Source organism: Cynocephalus volans, chromosome 4 (assembly GCF_027409185.1).
Source record: "Cynocephalus volans isolate mCynVol1 chromosome 4, mCynVol1.pri, whole genome shotgun sequence".
In the NCBI taxonomy this organism is placed as follows: domain Eukaryota; kingdom Metazoa; phylum Chordata; class Mammalia; order Dermoptera; family Cynocephalidae; genus Cynocephalus; species Cynocephalus volans.
Window position 1 is genome coordinate 110581956 of NC_084463.1, and position 18946 is coordinate 110600901.

The 18946-nt window shown below is 41.4% G+C and overlaps 2 protein-coding genes across 5 annotated transcripts in view; both read right to left on the minus strand.

Annotated features, from left to right (window-relative positions):
* SBF2 (SET binding factor 2) overlaps nt 1-18946 on the minus strand; it is a 465129-nt gene that overhangs the window by 391099 nt on the left and 55084 nt on the right. The window lies entirely within an intron of this gene.
* LOC134376835 (acetyl-coenzyme A synthetase 2-like, mitochondrial) lies at nt 13260-15323 on the minus strand. Its single transcript, XM_063095373.1, has one exon. It carries the CDS (start codon nt 15321-15323, stop codon nt 13260-13262), a length of 2064 nt encoding a protein of 687 aa, XP_062951443.1.

An 18946-nucleotide genomic window follows, 5' to 3' on the forward strand; every position in this document is an offset into this window, starting at 1 on the left:
GTCAACATCTTTTTCTGAATCTTAATGGGAAAGCATTCAGTCCTTCACCATTAAGTATGATGTTTAGTCATAGGTTTTTCTAATAAATGCTTTTTATCATACTGAGGAAGTTTTATTTGTAATTTGCTGAGCATTTTTATCATAATCGATATTGAATTTGGTCCAATGCTTTTTCTGCATCTACTGAGATGATCACGTTTTTTTCTTTTATTGGCTGTTAGTATGACTGATTGATGGATCTTTATGTCTTGATTTCTGTAGCTTTATTGTAAGTCTTTAAGTCAGGTAGTATTAAGTCCTTTCCTGCTCAATTTGAGTCTGTTTCCTGCAGTTTCTTCAGTATGAGGGCTTAGACTGTTCCATACTATTTCTGCCACTTTTACCTTCCCTTGAGTATGGGCTGAACTTAGTGACCTACTTTCAATTGATAAACCATAGAAAGGGGAAAACAGTAACTTTACAGTGGAGAAACCTAATAGACACCACCTTTACCAGTTGATCAAGGTTAACATCACCACCTATACGTCATAGTGATATCATGTACCCTCTAAGATGATGCAATAAAAAGGGCATGTCACCTCTGAGGTAATCATAACCCCAGTCCAATCATGACGAAGCAATCAGACAAACACAAATTGAAAGACATTCTAAAAAATGCCTGACCAGTACTCTTTAACACTATCAAAGTCATCAAAAAAGGAAAGACTAAGTAAGACTGTCACAGATCAGAGGAGACTAAGGAGACGTGAAGACTACGTACAATCCAATCTTGAATTGGATCCTGGACTACAAAAGGACATTAAAGGAAAAATAGTAAAATCCAAATAAAATCTGTAGTTCAGTTAATTAGCCTACTTAATAATGGACTAAAGTTAATTTCAAACTTTTGACTAATGTACCATGGTTATATAAGATGCTAGAATTAGGGGAAACTGAGTAAAGGGTATATAAGAACTCACTGTACTATATTTCTATCTTTGCTACATCCAAAATTATTCAAATATAGAAAGTTTATTTTAAAAACTTACTATCCAGGCAAAACACGGAGAAGGCCCAAAATGATTTTTACTGTTCCTTCTTAAGAGCAGGCTAAATATTCAAAGATCTTGAAGACTGTTTTGTACATGGTAAATACCCAATAAATGACAGTTGAATAAACTAATTAATACTTTCACTGGGTAAGAAAATAAAACCATCTCTTAACTACGGGATCATTTCTTGAAGCTGGTTGAGCAGAAAAGTTTCTTGCATTCTGTAGAACAAATTCAAATGACAACATCCTCAAACCTTAAGTAAGAGAAAGACTATAAAGCTTGTGACTGACCCCATCACTTCAGAGGAAATGGCTGAAGCAAAAGCACGATGTTGGAAAATCAGACTTCTAGTTTTTCGGGAACATATAATTGACTTATTCATCTTAGTAGGGTAGAGGCTGGTCAAAAGAAATTTAATTTTACCTGTTCATAGACAGAATTAAGATGAGGGCCATATTCTACTTGCAAGTCCCAGGTTTCCCATCACTGACTTATAAAATCTGCTTTTGAGTAAATAACAATTATTTAAGATGTTATTTTCTTGTTCACCAGAAGACTTGTGTTATAGTGCCAAAATAACCAGAAAATCAAAGCTCACCAAAATAAGTAGATATAATTGTGCCAATATAGAACTACTTTCAAAGGATAAGGAAAATAAAAACTATTCACTGAAAAGAAAGCATGCAGGAAATCATTCTATAAAAGGCTTTCCTATTTGATCCATTTAGCATTTAATGAAAGAAGTCTGTTTATTTCAACTGAAACAAGCCTTTTTGTGGTTATCCAGAAATTTAGGTAGGAATGTAATGTGATTTTCCGATTTTCCAGTACAATCTCCTATTATTCAAAAAGTTTATTTGCAACACACAAACTATTTTTTTTTTTTTCTAGAGTTAAACATAGCAGAGAGCCCATGGGCTTTCACAGAAGTAAAAAAGAATGCATTTTAAAACTGAATAGAAAACATAGAGAATAAGGTATGCCATTAAAAATAATAAATCAACAGCAGCCTACACAACTTTAGTCTCTGTAAGCTCACAATTCATTGAAAAATGTGTAAATACAGCAACTTGGAGAATAAATGTCAAGATTAAGAAAAATAGTGAGAAAAAAGTATAAATTGGAGTTAAAACTAAATATATTATTTTGATAAAGTTCTTTAGATTGCATCATCTTTCTAAATAAATTAAAATGCCTTCTTTAACAGCAATGAAGAAAAAACAGTTGGCAGTCTGGAATGCTGTGAAAACTATATAGTTGGATATAAAAAATTTTTTTTTTAAGTTTTATGAAGTCTATCCTCCCAATATCCACTGAACATGCTCCTACCCCCAGCTTCATTCACAGTCACTCTAATAGTTCAAAGTCTCATCATCTTTCACCTGGACAATAGCAGTAACCTCATCATTCCTCTGCTTCCTGTTTCACTGCATTCTAAGTCACGTTCAAGTTTCTGGAAGTTTGGAAATAAGCTTTGCAGAATTGAAGTTTTCATACTAACTCCCTAACTGATCAAAATTATCCAATGATTCTCCTACTGGCTACATAATAAAATAGTTCAAAATCATTATCTCAGGTACTTCCACCTCACCCAAGGTGGAGTAACAAGAACTGAATTTACCCTCCAACCTGCAACAACTAAAAAGAAACAGACAAAATATAAACAATGGCTTGTAGACATCCAACATCAGCCAGTAGAGGACAGTAAACCCTAGCAGGAAGGAAACAAATGATGTTTCCAACAATTACCCCAGCAATTGCCCCAGCTTACTCCCTGGTAAGTTTCCAGACTACAGTGCAAGGATGGGGAATCCAGGTGGAGTCCAGGAGTCTCCAGAGCTGAAGCAACTGAGTTGGGAGTCTAGTGAAGCCAAAGTTCACAGAGAAGAATACCGAAGAGAGATTAATAGGGAGAGAAGACCAGAGATCTGCAGAAGGTTCCCTTGACTCTTCAGTGTGAGTACTGATTATAGTACACAAGTGTGAGAAAACCACCTGAGGCCGGGCAATGAACCACATGCAATAAACAGAAAGAATAATCCCCAGAGCTCACACAAGCTCAGGAACAGTTTGTGTTCCCAACAGCCAAGAGGGAGTAAAAAAAAAAAAAAAAACTTACATAATTCACTGGGCATCAAGCAGAGAACCCAGAGGGTATTGCCTTAGTAGTATGGAAAAATTAGCCCCAGTTTAAACACTGCTTAGGCCCACCTAACAAAGCTGAAAAACAAACCTCAAAAAGATCAAACTATTTCCAAGTGATTTAATTATATCACAGAATAGAGTTCAAGAATATTTATAGGAACACAAAAATATCCAACACTCAATAGAGTAAAATTCACAAAGTCTAACATCCAATCAAAAACAAGAAAGGTATGAAAAGTAGCAGAAAAGTAATGAGCCTTAATGAGAAGAAAAATCAATCAACTGAAACAAAATCCAAATTGACATAGGTAATCATATTTTCAGGAATATAGACAGGAAACATACACTGGATATAATTAAAGAATTAGACACTATAGAAAAAAAGATTAATAAGCCTGAAGTTTTACTGACAGAAGCTTTCCAAAATGAAAGAGAGACTGAAAAACAAACAAAAAAATGAATAGGGCTATGGAACAAATTACAGTGGCTTACTATGCATGTAAGGGGTAGGGAGAGGGGGAGGAGGCTTGAAGTAATAATTTCAGCAAATCTGATGAAATATGATTATTCCAGGTTTGATGAAAACTATAAACTCACTGATCAAAGAAATGTATCAAACCCCAAATACAAAAAAAATGGAGAAAACACACATCATAATCAAATTACTTAGATATAAAGATAAAAATCTTAAAAACATCTGGAGAAAAAGATACATTATATACAGAGTAACAAAGATAAGAATGACAGCAGACTTATTATAAACAATGTAAGAAAGAAGACAGTGGAGCCACATCTTTAAAATACTGAAAGATAAAAAAAAAAAAAAAAAAAGTCAACCCAACATTTTATACTCAGAGAAAACATCTTTAAACAAAGCTAACCCAGTACCAGCCAGCCACCAATAGAACAAAACAAAACAAAACTGTATATCTATGCAACAGTATATTATTCAGACATAAAAAGGAATAAAGTACTGATACATGCTACAACATGGACGATCTCTGAAAACCTTAAGCTACTGAGAAAGAGGCCAGACACAAAAGGTCACAGATTGTATGAGTCCATTCATATGAAATGCCCAGAATAGGCAAATTCAAAGAGATAGAAAGTAGATTAGGAGAGGGGAGAAATGGGGAGTGACTGCTAATGATTACAGGGTTTCTTTTGAGGGATGAAATGTTTTAAATATGGTAGTGGTGATGAATGTACTAAATATACTAAAAACCTCTTTGAATACACTAAAAACCACTGTATTTTACACTTTAAAAGGATAAATTTTATGGTATGTAAATTATATCCCAATAAAGACATTTAAAAAAATAAAAAAGATGAGTCACTGGTCCAGGCAAGATGGTGTAAACCCATTTCTTCTTGCTCTTTCCCACTAAGTACAAATATAAACTTGTAAATAACACAAGAGGCAACCAAAGGAGAACTCTGAAAGGTGGTAAGAGAAAAGTGAACTGGTTTAGAACACAAGAACACAGGAACAGTACAGCGGCAGGACATCTTATGTCACTTCACCCAACAGAAGAAGGCAACCCAGGCCTGGCATGTCCCAACCCCCAAGCTAACAAAAGAAGGGAACCTAGGTAGTTTCACTCCTTCCCCAGATCAAACAGGAGTTCCACCAACAACACAAGGCAAGCCCAGAACCATGGGCAGGGGACAGATGGAGAGCCACACTGATAATAAGTAGCTAGGGGAAGCACTTTCCTTTACTGCTGGCCCTGAGACTCCCTTCCTCCAAAGAGAGATACCAGTGTGACCAGGCAGCACCAGCAAGAGACTCCCCATCAAAACAAGCAGCCTGGCCTGGGAAGCCTTTTTCTTCACAGGCCTCAGACTCTCCTACCCGACCAAGAGATACCAGGGTGTCTGGCCAACACCAGCAAGAAATACTACACTGTTATCAAGTGAGCCAGCCAGAATCTTTGTTCTTATAAGCTTCAGACTCCCCTCCAGCAAGAGGGACCCCACTACAACAAGCAGCCCTGCCCAGGGAGCCTCTCTGTCCACGGGTCAGAATGTCCCATGCACTCCCCAGAGACATCAGGGCAGTGGGACATCACCAGAAATGGGAACCATGCCATAAAAAGCACCCTGGTCCAGCAAAACTTCTTTGTCCCTGTGGTCCTGAGATTCTCGCCCCCACCAAGAGGAATCAGATGGCCCAACCTGGCAAAAACCTTCTGCCACCTTCAGCAGCACCAGCATGGACCAGTGGGAGCCCTGGAGGCACCAGAAAAAAACAAGACCACCAAAATAACACTGCAAAGACTCTGAAAATTAAACTACCATTGGAACAACAGCTCACAAAATTAGACCATGGTCTCCATGCTAAATCTGAACACAATGACTAACATAATAGCCAAAATGTCCAGAATATAATAAAAAAATCACCCATCATACCAAGAACTAGGAAAATCATAACTTCACTAAGAAAAGACTGATGCCAACTTGGACATGAATCAGATATTGGAATTATCTGACAAAGATTTCAAAGGAGCTGTCATAAAAATGCATCAACGATCAAACACAAATTCTCTTCAAACTAATGAAAAAATAGAAAATACCAGCAAAGAAATAAGTTATAAACCAAATGGAAATTATAAAACTAAAAAATAACCGAAACTAAAATCTCACTGGATGGTGTCAATAGTAGAGTGATAATGGTATAGGATAAAATTAGCGAACTTGAGGAGAGATCAGTACAATTTACCCAATCTGAGCAACAGAAAAAAATAAATTAATTAAAATATAGAGAATAGAACCCTAGAGACCCATGGGGGACCCACAGGGCCATAACAAAAGATCCAATATTCATATCACTGGAGTCTCAGAAAGGAGAAGAGAAAGAGAGTGGGATTGAAAGAGTGGTCAAAGAGTAATGGCTGAAACATTCCCAAATTTGGCAAAGCACAAAACTACGTATTCAAAAAGTTGAGTTAGGAGTTCTTGTCAAGATCGCAGAATAGACAGTCCCCAGTGTCACTCTCTCACACAAACCAGCCAATTTACAATTATAAAAATGTAACAACAGCCAAGCTGGAGCCAATGGAGCTCAGGGGAAGAGGAGGAGAGACCTACGGAGTTCATGAAGGGGGAAAAGCCACAATGAGAGAAAGAGAAAACTGCTCAGGGCTTTTTGTGCCATGGCCGCTTTAAGGCTAGAGCTGCTGAGCGCAAGGAGCAGGAGCCAGCAGATGCCACAGCCGTGCGCTTCGGATGGAGTTGCCTGGAGGCGGCAGGGGAGAAGAGGGCCTTGGTGGTCCCCAGGACAGCCAGACCACTAATAGGGTTCCCCTGGACCCACTCAGGAGTGAGGAGCCAGAACAACCGAAAAAGGGGAGCCATTCAGAGGCCAGAGAGTCATCGCAATGGACTGGCACAGGGCCCGTCCCATGGGAAGTGTTTGGAGCACAGGCAGTGGGGGAGACAGGCCTCCAGGAGAACACTGGGACACAGCAAGGACAGCTGATCCGGCCCCCAATCAGCACAGGACCACTCAGAGGAGACTGGTCGTGAATGCAGAATTGCATGGGGTGCAGTTTGATGAAAAGACTCAGGCCCAGATCAGAGTTTCTACACAACCCAGATGTACCCAGTCTCTGGAGAGCTGGAAGTACCTATAAGGGCAACCATTAAAGCCTGAGCTGCACAAAAAGCCTTCCCTAGGGAAACAGCAGCAAAGCAGCAATTTAGCTCAGACAGAAAGCTCAAGTACTGGTTCCCATAGGAAGTTCCCCCGTTTTAGAAGTAAGCAAAGGACAAAAAATTAGTTCCGGCCCAGGCATACCACCAGAACTTCGGGGCCTGCCAGGGGACCTGAGGCTGGAGCCAGGGACCGGATCCCCTGCCCACAACCAGGCACACTCCAGCACCAAGGAGCATGCCAAAAACACCACCCCCATGTGGGTGGCCCACCACAGTCACCACAATAACAATGGCTGCTGCGAAAGTGGCTAGACATCACAACCACCATGCAGATGGTCCTCTAGCCACTGGAGTGCAGTGACACAAGGGGAGTCACCAGCAGAGACCAAAGAAAAGAATAGGATGTCTCTCTCCACAAAGCCCATTCCAGAGTGACTGAAGAAGCATCTGCTCTATGATAATATTGGGGGACCTGAACACACCTTTTAGCATTGGACAGATCATCTAGGCAACAAATCCACAGAGTAACCATTACTTTCAGGGGGAGAGAAGAAATCTAGGGTTATCGGTGGTGGGAGTGGAGAAGGAAAGGGGGATAAGGGAGAGATTAGACAAGGTGCATAAAGAATAAGTACAATTTGTAACAACATACATACTAGTAATATTGATTTGATCCACATATGTTAACACTGAATCCCAAAAATATGTATAATCAATCATGATTCAATAAAAAAAAGAAATCTAAAAAAACCACCAGAAAACAAAAAGTTGAGTTAATTTCAAGACACATCATTATTAAACATCTGCAAACTAAAAACAAAGAAAAATTACTGAATAAAGCCAGAGAGAAACATTATACCTACAGGATAACACCAATTCAAATGACAGCAAATTTCTCATCAGAAACCACTGAGACCAGAAGGAAGTGGCACAACATTTTTCAAGTGCTAAAAGAAAGCATTGTCAACTATGAATTCTATTTCCAGCAAAAATATCCTCCAAGAATGAAGGAGAAATCCAGACATTCTCAGAAAAAGAAAAACAAAAAGAACTTGTCACTAGCAAACCTATCTTTAAAGAGTGGCTGAAGGAAGTTGTTCAAACAAAAAGGAAATTATTTTTAAAAAGTAATATTGGAGCATTAGGAAGCAAAAACAATGAACAGAGCAAACATATGGGTATATAAAATAAACCATTATTCTCCTTATGAGTTTTATAAATCATATCTGATGACTGAAACAAAACTTATAATAATTCAACATTTGAATACTTTCAATGTTTGAATACCTTTATCCCCAAAAGATCACACTCTGCTTTAACACCTTCAAGTGAAAATGAAATAATTACTTCCCAACTTATTAGAAAATTCTTTTGTACAGGGAAATATTTGTTCAGAATCCAAGTCACCCTAGGACTGGGGTTTTGTTTTTGCTCAGGTTAGTCACCCTCAGATCCAGATCAACAAACATATACTGTAAAGTTACTATACATCAGGCATTTAATCCTAACCTATGAAATAGAAATGTTAATTTCCACTTTACATATAAAGAAATAAACTTAAACATCAGATAATGTTCCCAAAGTCACAAAGTATAAGTAAGTGGCAGACCACAAATGCAAATCGAAGTCATCCCAAATCTAGTACTCAAATGCTTCTTCAGTCCGGTGGCTGGTGTCCTGATGTCAACTAGCTCTAAACCTCTTCCCAAGGCAATATCCTCCATCCTTATTCCAACAACCTTTGGGATCACTTACAACATTTTTGTTCTTCAAGGATGCTGCTTGCCTGATTTGCAAAATTTAGTTGCTGTAGTATGGCAGGAGGGATGAGTGGGGACTGCCAGAATTGACACTTTTTTCAATACAGAACTTAAGCTGGTATGACCCTAACAGGTAACTCTAGTTGTAGGGCACTCACTCTCTCCTATACCTCCTATTCTACTGAAAAAAACTAGACAATACCGTGACAAGACCAGACACAATAACTAATATTTGCTGTTCTGACTGCAACAAGCTGAAAACAAGTTCAACTCTCTCCCACAAGCAATCCTTTAACTACTTAAAGACAACTATTGTGTCTTCTCAAAGGTAAATATGGTATCCATTTCCCTTCCTACTTTGGTCACTCTTCAAATACAAGGGTCTTTCTATTTCTCAAAACATCATTACATTAAAGATACCAATAGTAATTATAAATAAATAGAAATAACCCCAAACATAAATACCTTCCTACTGTTGATATCTTCAAACTAATCTAAGAAAGCCCTCAAGAATATACCTATATACCACTGTATCATATTTTGAAAAGAACGCTACATTGGTAATCAAGACATCTGAAGTTTATCTTAGCTTTGTCTCTAGTGACTTTAAGCAAATCCTCTAACTTCTCTGAGCCTTGGTTTCCCACCTATAAAGTGATCTTAGAAACCTTCTGGCTCTAAAATTCTATGCATAATATATCAACCACGGGAAAAAATGTGAAATGCATGCATCTACCACTAGATGGCAAAAAACTATGGTTACTGACCTAAAAAGCAGACTAAACTCCAAAGAAATTACCTTTCCAGAAAAACTGTATCGGTTTAAACTGTACAAATTTGAATTAAGCCTCAATAATTTGTCTGCTGGCAAAGAACTCCAGGCTACTGACTAAATACTGTTATTTTGTATGATGGAGAATAATAGACATCTTTCTGGACTGGTTAAAGTTACCTTAAACCAAACGGAATAATGCAAAGACATGTTTATTGTATAACACACAGAAATCAATACTTAATGAAGGGGGAGAAAAAGGGCAGAAAGAACATAGGTGGAGGAACAGGAGAATGAAAAAAAAAGAAGCTGTTTTGGGGGAATTTCTGCAGTATCATAGTAGCTCTGTGCCTATTAAGGTATTATAGAAATGCATTACCATTACAGCACAGACTATTTAGCCCATTGATAAACTCAGCAGAAAAAATATCCCCACATTAAAATTTCAGACACCTATCTTAGAAAAAGATTTTAAAACATTAATATATTGACAGTATCTGTAAGACATCAATCTTTTTAGAATAAAAAGAGAACTGAAAATTAAGAACTATTCTCTACTGTGGGACTTGCTATATCATTTTCACTGCTATTTAATAAAATTATTTTAGAATTTTAAAATAGAACATTTTTAAACTAGGGAGAAAAGTTATTAATACAACAGCAGCAAAGGCCATCGTGTTTATCTTCCTTAAACAAGCAATTCATATCAGTAACACAATGCAACCGAACATGGTACACATAAATTTCTCATTAAAGCTCATTTGACATAACCCTGTCATGGATTTCTTAACCCTAAATAAAGGAGAAGGCAGAAAAAAATCTCTGTTTTAAAGGATCTCCAGCAACCTGTGCCTTAGAAATTAATTAGGCCTTTCCCTTTAAAGAAATATAGATAACACATTTCTTATTCCCAGAGTTTAAACATGTCCTCTGCATACAATATTCTTCCCTCCACAGATCTATATTGTTTGCTATTTCCAACTCAAAGTTCACTATGGAGCAGAACTACAGCACAGATAATTCAAGCCTTATGTTTTCTGCTCAATGCTTCTCAAAAATAAAGAATTACAGGTTGTTTATGTGGCTAAACGAGTTATAAGGCTGTTTATAATATACTTTACTGTAGTCTATTTTCCTTGAGGTTTCATTCTCCTGAAAATAAGCATTATCTTCTCCTAACAGATAAAACAGAACATTTTTCAAGCTCCCAATGCCATCTACACCCCTTATTGAGAATTTCCACAAACACAGCAAATTAATCACAACCAAAATGGGATTTTCTATCATTTCTACAAACCTATATCTTCTCCCCCTCTGTTCCCTATCTCAGAGAGTAGCACCTTATCCATCTAAGCATTCAGTTTCCCAGTCAGGATTATGTTCAGATGCATATGACAGAAAACCTACAATACAAGTAGCTTAAACAAAATAAAAGTTTATTTCCTTTCATGTAAATGAGGTCTAGAAGTGAGCATCCAGGACTAATAATGGCAGATCTGTAGTCTCAAGAATCCAGTTTCTTTAGGTTCGTTGCTCTACTATTTATAGGGTTTGGCTCTCATTCCCATCGTTTAAAATGTCTACTAGAGCTCCGAACATCATATCCATGTTTCAAGCAGAAATTGAGACGCAAGAAGGGCACAGATTAAGGAGAATTCCTGGAAGAACAATCTCACTTATAAATCACTGGCCAAAACCTAGTCATGTGGCCACGTCCAACCATAAGGAGTCTCTTAATTTCACTGCTAAAAACCACGAGCTTTGTTTCTAAAGGAGAAAAGAATAGATATTAGGAGGCATCTGGCGGTTTCTACCAGAGTCTGCTCTTAGTCCGACAGGTGCCAACACATCGTGCAGAACCATCTGTTAACCAGAACACAGCGAACTCCCCAGGAATGAAGCCATGAGCATGGGGCTGTGAGACGGATAGCAATACAAAAAGAGCCTCTTGCTTTTTCAATGTACATGTGCTTTTCAGTACTTGCATTTTGCCCAATCCCAGATATGCCACTTCTATTTGATGATAAAATGCTGACATGCATGCCCGTCACAGGTAGCTCATTTTACTGATATCCAGTAGTTGGGCATTTGTTCTCTATCAGATATAACAGCAAGCCAGTAGCCTTTTTCCAAAGAAGATATAGTTAGCTCCAAAATGAAGGGTCTATCACTGTGATTCTCCTGTCAGGGCCTGCCACAAGTTCCACTTAGCATCTAATGGCAGCTTTACGGATTACTCACTAAATGTACTGTTGGAGCAGTACATTTAAATGTAGTATACACTGACTTCAAACCCAAAGAGACCACCAGTTACTGTACTTCTTTTTGGTAGCAGGAATATAAAATTCAGTAGCTTATCTTCTACTTCACAAAGGACATCTCAATATATACCAAACTTCACTAAGATGTCAGATCCTTAATTTTTTTTTTTTTAAATAAATCTTTATTTAAATTCTACTGCAGATCATTCTGAGGCCCTGGACCACTGTCCAAGTTTCTATCAGCAATGTGGAAACTAAGCCACTTCATAAATAGCACCATGACTACAGTCTGCCAAGTCCAGTGCATGGCTCTTTGTTGCTACGCCTGTAAACAAAAGATCATTATTCACTATATGTGCATGTACAGCCAGTGTCATATCCTGGTTGCCACAGGTGTACTCACCTGACCACCCAAGAGGCCAGCACAGCCATGGCCCATAGTAGGTGTTCATTACCCTGAAGCCCCTTGAACACAGCTGCAAGGCACTGTGGGGTAAATGGTGGGGCAAAGATGAGGACAACCGTTCAGCTGTCACCCACCACATTGTCAGCCCTTGCATGCTCAGCTAAGAAATAAGCACTTGGTGACCTCATGATTTACATCATCTTACTAATGTTCGGAGGACTGAAAGCACATTAAAGAAGAGAGACGTGATTTGGAGCTCCAGGTCTCACTGTTGGACTGCAGTGGTTGTTACTGTCCCCATCACAGAAAGGACAGACAGAGTTTGCAAGGACCCGGTTCTGGCCACGAGTGCTCTAACAAGTCACCTGAGTTTTCTCTGGCTTCCTTGAACAGACCCACATATTTGGAGCATGCTGACCTCCTACCAAGAGGCATCCAGTGTGGAAAAAAATCTTTCTAGATCACAGCTCGGAGAAACAGAACATGACTGGAGTAGCTTCAGAACTGGAAGGTAAGCACAGTTGCCGCATCGCTTAGGGTTAGTTCCATTATTCACAGCCCAAGCAATGGAGAAACAGACACCAGGGAAGGCCGTGGAGGCCTAGAAGTTCTCAAGACAGCCACTTAGACAGAGACACAAACATCTCCAATTCAGATTTCCAAACATGCTAAACAATGACTAAAAGTGCACACTCATATTCATGTTTCCCTACCAGAGAAGGCAAAAAAGGAGATTTTTCATCACTCTGTGTTACAAAGTACATGCTCACATTACTCGAGTGCTTGCACATTATTCTTCCAAAATACAAAAGCATAAAAATAAAACCTCTGCCTTTATATCTAGAAACATCTGGAGAAAGTGTGGTGCCTCTGTTTCTAAGTTACCTTAGCAGACACTCTGTACCAGGTTTCTCACCTTCCCATGCTGTCTCCAGAGGACACAGAAACAGAGATGACAGTGATTTTTCATCCAGGAAACCAAATGAAAAGTCCTAGTGGAATGAACCCTCTCCAAGTCTGACAGTGCCTCTTCATTGGCCACACTTCTGGGATCTCCAACAGAAGGGCTTTTAGTGCAACTTCACATTAGGGTTGGTGTGGGTTATGAGCTGGGGAAACGACTTCTGGGACATCTGGGGGTACTTTGGGGCTAGTTCGAGAAAGACAAATCGGGGACGTGGGCGCTTGATCTCGGTCCAGGAGCCCAGGCAGAGGCGCGCTCACTCACTTGGCGCCAGCCTGCTTCTCCTTGCACTTCTGGTAGGCACTCAGGATTTCTGTGATGACCCTGGGGTCCTCTAGGGTGGTGGTATCCCCTAGATCCTCAGTTCTGCCAGAGATTATCTTCCTCAGGAGCCGCCGCATGACTTTTCCAGACCGGGTTTTTGGAAGACGTTTCACCACCAGAATCTCATCAGGCACGGCGTACTTGGCAATCTTGGTGGCCACTGCCGACTTGAGTTCACTCACCACTGCCTCTGAGTCACCCGAGTCATCTTTCAACACGATGAAGGCAAAAGCAGCTTCTCCTTTGATGTCATGGGGGTAGCCAATGACAGCAGTTTCTGGCACTGCAGGGTGGTTAGCCATCGCATCCTCGATCTCTGCGGTCCCCAGCCGCTGGCCGCCAATGTTGATAACATCGTCCATCCGCCCTGTGATCTGGTAATAGCCACGCTGGGTTCGGTAAGCCCCGTCTCCAGTGAAGTAATAGCCTGGATATGCCTTGAAGTAAGTGTTCACGAATCTCTGGTGGTCGCCGTAGATGGACCTGGCCATACCCGGCCACGCCTGGGAGATGCACAGGGCTCCGGAGACATCACCGCCTTCCAGGACACATCCCTTCTCGTCCAGGAGAACGGGGATGATGCCAAAGAAGGGCCTCATCACCATGCCAGGGAGGATTTCCGCCCCTTCCTCAGAGGGCCGCGGCGAGATGCAGATGCCACCCGTCTCTGTCTGCCACCAGGTGTCCACCAGCGTGCACCTGCTGTCTCCCACCACCTTGTAGAGCCACTTCCAGGCCTCGACGTTGATGGGTTCTCCCACTGACCCCAGGGTCCGCAGGGAGGAACGATCATACTTCTTTACCCAGGCATCACCATACTTCAGTAACAGCCGGACAGCCGTTGGAGCACCGTAGAACTGATTGATCTTTAACCTCTGAACCATCTCCCAATACCGACCAGCATCAGGGTAAACTGGGGTGCTCTCAAAAAGGACACTGGTGGCTCCATTGCAGAGGGGTCCGTACACCACATAGCTGTGTCCTGTGATCCAGCCGATGTCAGCCACACAGCCGAAGATGTCGCCAGGCTGGTAGTCAAACACAAGCTTGTGAGTCAGGGCGGCATACAGCAGGTAGCCAGCCTGGGTGTGGACGAGCCCCTTGGGTGAGCCGGTGCTCCCCGAGGTGTACAGTGTGAAGAGCATGTCCTCACTGCCCATGCTCTCTGGGGCACACACAGGGTCCTCCTTGGCCATCTCCTGCTCCAGGCAGATGTCCCGGTCCCCCATGTTGACCTTGTTGTCTGTCCTGTGAGCCACCAGCACATGCTGGATGGTTGGACACTGCTTCATGGCTTCATCCACTATTTTCTTCAGCTCCACCACACGCCCTGCCCGGAGCCCTTGGTTGAAGGTGATAACCACCTTGCACTTGGCATCGTTGATCCTCCCAGCCAAGGCATGTGCACTGAATCCAGCAAAGATGACTGTGTGGATAGCTCCAATCCTGGCACAGGCCAGCATTGCCGCCACAGCCAGTGGGGACACAGGCATGTAGATAGCCACACGGTCCCCTCGGTTGACTCCATACCTCTTCAGTGTATTGGCCAGGCGGCATGTGGTCTCCAGCAGTTCCCTGTAGGTGATCCTCACTTCAGTTCCAGGCTCGTCTCGCTCCCAGATCAAAGCAATACTCTCGGGGGCCTTCCGAACATGCTGATCCAAGCAGTTGACGGCCACGTTTAACTGGCCTCCCAGGAACCAGCCGATCTTGCCACTGCTGAAGTCGCAATCCCAGACAGTGTGGTAGGGGGTGTCCCACACGAGCGTATCCCGCGCCAGCGGCCCCCAGAAGGCGGCTGGCTCCCGTGCCGCCTGAGCGCTCAGCGCGGGGTACGAGCCAAGCGGCACCGCAGCAGCAGCAGGTTCGCGGCCCGACAGTCCCGAGGCCACCCAGCGCGGCACGCTCACCCGGAGCAGCAGCGGATCCGGCTGCCCTGCGCGCCCACGCAGACTGCCCAGCAGCCGCCCGACGCCGCGGCCCAGACCGCGCGCCGCCATCTCGCCCGACGCCCCTAGGCCCTCTGTGTGCCCCTCCAGATCCTTAAGTTTTTTTATGGGCTTCACGTCCTACCATCAGCTGTGTTGTCACAAAGGATCTACAGTGCCTGCTAGTTCTCTATTACAAACACCTGTCAATCAGTATGATGTCATCACTGTAGGAGACCACTATGACATATTGTGAGACTGTGAGATAACAAAATCCCTATGCTAAATAATGAGACAGAGCTAAAAGGCTGACCTAGCCATGGAGGCAATATGGTGACAGTGTACTATATTGCTAGATATTACTGATGTTCTCTGTTAATTAGATTTAAATCATTTAATAATAAATAGCTAATCACCAGATGCCAGGGTCTGTTTCTAGCAAAGAGACCACATGTGGAACATGAAATACAGCTAAAGGGGCATTAAAAGCTTACGATAATATACCATTATTCTCCAAAATTTATCTGTCTTCTGCACAGGCAAAACAGGAGAGTTAAACACAGCCTGAACCTTTCAAGTCTCTAATGTGGCATTAATCTCTGTTATTCAGGATGTGAGACTGCTTTGGAAAAAAGGAAGAATTCCAGGGGGTTACACTTTGCTCTTCTTACCATAATGGCCCTTAATCCAGGGATATGGGAATCAATTGGGGGACTCTCTGAGCTGCTGAATACATTTATTCCAAATATACACTACGAAACAAGACATAAAACAGGATAAATTCACAGACCCATTAGACCCACTATGAAATCATTTTAAGTCAAAACTCCATTCCATACTTGATTTCCATAAGCTCCCATCCTGCTGGTGGAACACAGTGGTATCCTGAGTCACTAAGAATTAGCATTAGCTCAGGTTCCAAAAACCCCTGAAAGGTTTGAGTATTTTACTTTCCCTGAAGATCAGTTATGCTTGTAAATAGCCAAAGGTCCATTTCTTTAGGGAAGGCTATGAAGAAAATTAATTGCACCTACTTCCTCAAAGGAAGGTACCTTGCCTCCTCTTTCTTCAAGCCTGGAGTTCTGCATCAGTGAAGTAATAAAGGTATGGGGATTGAGTAATTCCATTACGGTGACCTAAAATCAATCCTATATTCATCAGATTTAAAGAGTTTTGTTTTTGTTTGTTTAGTTCAGGTATCCAGATCAAGTAAGACCTCAGTGAGCTGCCCTTCCACGTCAGCCCTAGGAACCCCTTGACCAATGTGCACACTACGTTAACCAAGCCTATCTTGCCTCTGATAATTAAGTTCTATTATTTGCCTCTGCCTTTCCAGAAGTCCACTGAATTCAGAGAACCCAATTTATAGCAGCATCTCTCACATTCATACCAAGGCCAGAGAAGATAGCCACTACAGCATTTTTAAGGATGCCAGCATTCCCCTCACCATTGTATTTTCTTAAAGGTAGTAGAGAGCATCCATCTTGGGGGACATAATTAGAGGATAAGGAAGCCAGCTGCACATAATAAATCCACCCCAACATTACTAATTCCCCAAGTCCAGTATCTCAACTTTGTTTAGTATAGGTCACTACTAAATCCAGGTTTCAGTCAACCAAACAAGCGGACAACTAGAACCAGTCCCAGCTGCTTGAGCAAGCACCAAATCTGAAATCTCTTTCAGATGAACCTTCATTAATAAATTTAGCCCAAACTAAAATTAGATTCCTCCTTTCCTGTACTAGCACCTTCAGAATCCAATTGCATATCTATTTCCCAGGTTTTTGCTAATATAAATGAGTAAAATTCTTGCAATGGTTTTGTTGCATAACACTTGTCTTTCATCATGAAGTTGTTTCCCTTGACTCATGGGGATCCGAGTCTAGCTATTGGTCTAGAAGCCATGAGGTGGTGGTAAGGATGGGAATGAGAACAGCTATCACTCTACAGGGTGAGGTTATTACAGCACCTTTAAGCAAGGCAAGACCATTCTCAACAGTCAAGAGAAAAAGTACAGCAGAAAGTTGCTTCTGCTGACAAGGGAGGCTAAGTAAAAATTACAGGTTAAGAATACCTGTAGTCATCGAAATACTCCTCAGTGTCACCATTCCAATTTGTGGAACTTGACTCTCTCTCAATCCATGACTCAACTTACACCTAAGAAATCTGATGAAGCTCTGAGTTTAACCTACATTGTAGATGAAAAACTTGTTGGATCGGACTCTCTGTACCTGATTTGGGCAATGACAGCCCTAGATTTAGAAGATGTAAAGATTCTTTTCAGCCAACCACAAAATTCCTTAGTCTTCTAACCATAACTTCAGCCAACATTAAAAAATTCTGACTCTGTCATTTTCTTTAAACCAGAGTTTCTCAAACTCAGCACTATTGACATGTGGCGCCAGATAACTTTTTGTTGTTGTGGCACAGAGAAGGCAATCCTGTGTGGCAGCATTCCTGTTCTCTACCCACTAGATGCCAGTAGCAACCTCCTTCCCCAGTTATGATAACCAAAAATGTCACCAGACATTTCCAAATATCCCCGAACAGCAAAATCACCCCAGGTTGAGAACCACTGTTTTGAACTTGGCAATGGAGTTAAAAGCAGACAATCTTCCCATAATCTTCATATTCCTTTGTGTCCTAAAATCCATCACCACTTAGTCCACCAAAGCATTGCCTTCAACAAGTACTTTGCTCCAGGTAACTGATGAAAAACTCAAGTAATTCTCACCACTAGGTGCTGTGGACCCTAGTACCCCCGTGGTACCAGTGATCCTTCCATATTCCTTCAGGATCTGTTACTTGTAACAGTTTTGGTACCAATTACTACATTGGTCCAGGATCAGTATCCACTCCAGGTAGTTCAGGCAAGAAGGGATTTAATACAAGAATCAGATGCCCACAAAATCATTGGAAAAAGTGGAGATGCAGGTTCTAGAGTAACTGAGCTCCCAGAAACAACTCCTGGCCCACAGAACCACTCTGCCTTAACCACAATCACAAAAGCTGGCATCATCACTGCAGGAAGCTGGCATACAAGGAAGCTGCTGCAGAACCTGCAGAATTAAAAAGCCACTGCTAAATTAGGAAGCTGTCACACAGACTACTAGCTCAGAACCATTCCACCTTTCTCACAATCCATGTCAGCAAAATTCAAACCCACACCCTCTCTCTCTCCCCAGGTGGTTAAGTTCCAAATCAAAGTGGATCTGAAGGATGGAACCTAAGCCATGTCAAGAAACAAAGTAGACTATAGGCAAAGAATGTATTGGTCAGGAAAACTATTAGGCACTCTCATTTTGAAAGTTATGCATTTCTCGTTGCCATTTTAAAAATCAGTATTCTCCAAGAGACATATTGAGTTTTAACTAATAATAATGCAGTTTCCTGAGTCTGCATTATTAGAAACTAGATTCCAGACTAAGGTAAACATCACCTCATAGGAACCTCTTTGTGTGATCATCTGGCCTTCCCTAAAGGAAAATCCTCTGCATCAATAACAATCATGTACCTCTTATGATTTTGAACTGCAACATCCTCCCACCCCCACTTCAATGATCTTTATCATTTCTTTCATGGACCACTGCAACTTTCCTAACAGTTCTCCCTGACTTCACTGCTACCCACTCTAAATCATGTTCCCACTGACAGAATTTGTACAGCGTGTTGCTATACATGTTAACTGACTTCTC